General features: G+C 23.6%; 1 protein-coding gene across 1 annotated transcript; it reads left to right on the forward strand.

Annotated features, from left to right (window-relative positions):
• The first annotated feature begins 425 nt into the window (after positions 1 to 425).
• LOC112592846 lies at positions 426 to 2,812 on the forward strand. The gene is made up of 6 exons (XM_025336988.1): positions 426 to 606; positions 735 to 899; positions 1,241 to 1,594; positions 2,101 to 2,348; positions 2,429 to 2,588; positions 2,670 to 2,812. The coding sequence occupies exons 1-6, from the start codon at positions 426 to 428 to the stop codon at positions 2,810 to 2,812; spliced, it is 1,251 nt and encodes a 416-aa protein (XP_025192773.1).
• The last annotated feature ends 531 nt before the right edge of the window (positions 2,813 to 3,343 follow it).

Here is a 3,343-nt window from a genome sequence, read left to right on the forward strand (position 1 = left end):
AAAACTCTATGCAATGGCGTATATCAGATATTAAAAAAAAAATTATGATTTTTAATATGGATGGTAAATTGTTGGCTCTGCCAATATTGAAATAAGTATTTATTTTTTTTATTTTAAATATATATCTTATTGTACCTACCTAATTATAAAATGTTTTTTTTCATAATTATTTATATATATTTGTGTTTATAATTTAAAATTAGTTATATGGGTAAAGTTATGTATCTCATCTCTTTTTAAGGTTTTAATAATTAATATATGTAGGTATTATGGTATATATAATAATTTCTGTAATTTGTGTACTAGTAATGTGTTAATGATAAAAAAGCATTGTACAAATATCTTTGTTATTATATTTTTATATTTATGTAATACTTATGCTTAAGTTTGTAAAAAAAATTGTATTTTACTTTTATCTTAGAAATATGTGGAGTGTAGTATGTTTTACTGAAGACAACACAGTTGCAGCTGTGCCTAAGTTTTGGTATCGTGATGGTTATTGTGCGTGGCCAAATAGGTCTTTCCAGAAATATATTGATCGCCGTGTAAATCCAAATGAATTGGAGTTTACACATTTTAAAGCAAAGGTTCTACACACAGACATAGGTAATGATTTATATTTTTATTGTGTAATTATTGTTTTGTAAAATTAAGTTACTATATAATATAAACTAAATATAGTATGTATATTTATAACTATTAACAAACCTTCAACTGTATGTTTTTTTTTATAGCTAATCTTTTAGAAGCTCGATCAGTAGCTCAAGATAATTCTGGGATATCATCCAATGAAAATCCTGATGTAAACACTAACTTAAAAAGGATTCGAAAACCTAAATCAGTTTATAAAGCAAATGAACCTGTTAATTATCCAAGTCCTCCTGGCCATATTTCTGAAGGTAATATTTAACATTTGTATTTACTATTTATTATTTATTATCATTGTTATTTTTATAATTATAATTGTATTATGTATGATAATAGCTAGGCTATTAATACAGTATACATATTACTATAGTTTAAATTAGTAAGTTGCTCAAGATTTATAAACATATTTATAGATTATATAGGCATTAATTTCGTTCAAAATTGTTTGATCATTATTGTTATAAAAGTTTAAAAAAAATCTTGTACTCTACTCAATATAATAGTAGTACACACTAGTATACACTATACAGTATACATTCATATTACTTTTTCTTAACCTACCTATATAACCTATATATAACCTATTTTACAGAATCTGAAGACTTATTTAATATTAATGATAATTCTGATAAAGATAAGTCATACACTATGGCAAGAAATGAATCCGTTTCAAGTTCTGACGAAAGCAGTAACTGTATTTTTAATGATACAACATTAAAATCAAAATTAAACGTTGAAACTCCGCAATTCAAACAACATAAGAAAACATCCACTGAGGGAACTTCTGAAATATCAGGAACTGCCAATAAAAAGTTGAAAATATTTCATCATAACATTTCTACCAATTCAACTCACCAATCAACAACACCTGAAGTACCAACAACTAAAATATCTACAAGCACATCAACAATATTATCCCCTTCTATTGAACTTGAAAGTGATAAAGGTAAAAATAATTTTAACGGTTTCATTATTGTGATATATAATTATACATAAATACTTTTCAAAAATCATTGTAGGCGGTATATTATATGTGGTGTTTTATAATTTCTAAACAATACCTAAATAAAATATTTTACAATATGAAGAACACCAGTTAAAAAAAACAAAGTAAATTTCATACACATTTTTAGATTCTAAAATAAAAGCATCTCTTTTTTTAAATATTAAATCCCAAAAATTGTTTGGCTTATTTTTTTAAATTCAATTATATAATCTTGAACTAAAAATTATTCAGAAATTAGAAATTGAAGTTCAAGAAAAAGGAATATGAGTATTTTATTTTTACTTTCATTGATGATCACTTATTAATAAACAATTAAGAACAAACCATGAATATTTCCATTTTATTTTTACCATATTATTTTATATACATAAGCATATGAGTATGTGAGTTAAATTTATGTAAATATATTATACGCATCACTTACATGTTTATTGTACTATTTATAGCATTCAAAAAATTTGTAACCAGAAGCCTAACCAATATAAAATATGAAATTGAGTCCATCCAAAAAAGACAAGATTCTTTCCGTGAGCTATTAGAAAGCTACTTTGAAAAATTGTCTAATCCATCTACCCATCACTCATCAATCTGGGATTCAGATGTATTTCATGAGATTATTTGCATTGAAAATGATAATCAACTGGAATTAATGGAAGAAAAGCTGACCACAGATAAATCTTATAAAAACCAAGTTGTAATAATGTACATGATTTATTTATTATAATTGAATATATTATTTTTATTATAATAACTGGCATTGAACCAATATTTCAGATAGTAACATTAAATCGACTAGTTGGAGATTCCTTATCAGAAACAATCAGAAAAATTATGCAGAAGTTATTTTCTGATAAGTTTCTTTCAAATTACTCGTATATAGGATTTAAAGGAAAACATCAGTTTTCCACTCTGCAATGTTGTAGCTTAATATTTGGTAAGTAATTTTTAAAATCCATCTTTTATACTTTGTTAGTAAATGCTTTGACATTTTGTAACTGAGTAATTCTGTTGGCAGAATCCGTAAATAAGATGAAAAAGTTTCGGGATACTCCACTCAAAGAAATAAAAAAACCAATAGAACTTTGGTTAGCTCAAGCTCCGTCTCGCTTAAAAAAACAAGCAGCTAAAAATATTTGTTCCACTAGTGGCCATTTATAAAACTTATAACTATTAATTTTCATTAATAACTATATAGGTATCTCTAAACGTAAATATAAAAGTATTTTGTATTATTTTTTCTTATGCTTTATTATTTTATTTATGTATATACATATATATAATATACATTATACATATATTTGATGTGGGACACATGTTTATTATTTTATTATTTTTTTTTTTTATTTGATTGTATTTATTTTAAATAGCTAGGCATAATAATAAATCTCTAATATGGAGATAAATATTTTGTATTATTTTTCTTTATGTTTTATTATTTTATATTAATTATGTATTTTCATATATTTAATGTGGGACACATAATGTTTATTATTTTTTTTTTATATTTAATTGTATTTATTTTAAATACATAGCTAGCAGGCTTAATAATAAATCTCTAATATGGAGATATAATTATTTTGTATTATTTTTTCTTATGCTTTATTATTTTATTTATGTATAATACACATATACATTACATACATATATTTAATGTGGGACACGTCATGATGTTTATTATTTTTTTTTTTT

The sequence above is a fragment of the Melanaphis sacchari genome, unplaced genomic scaffold, assembly GCF_002803265.2.
Source record: "Melanaphis sacchari strain LSU unplaced genomic scaffold, SCAv2.0 Contig1982_pilon_pilon, whole genome shotgun sequence".
NCBI classification, from domain to species: Eukaryota; Metazoa; Arthropoda; class Insecta; order Hemiptera; family Aphididae; genus Melanaphis; species Melanaphis sacchari.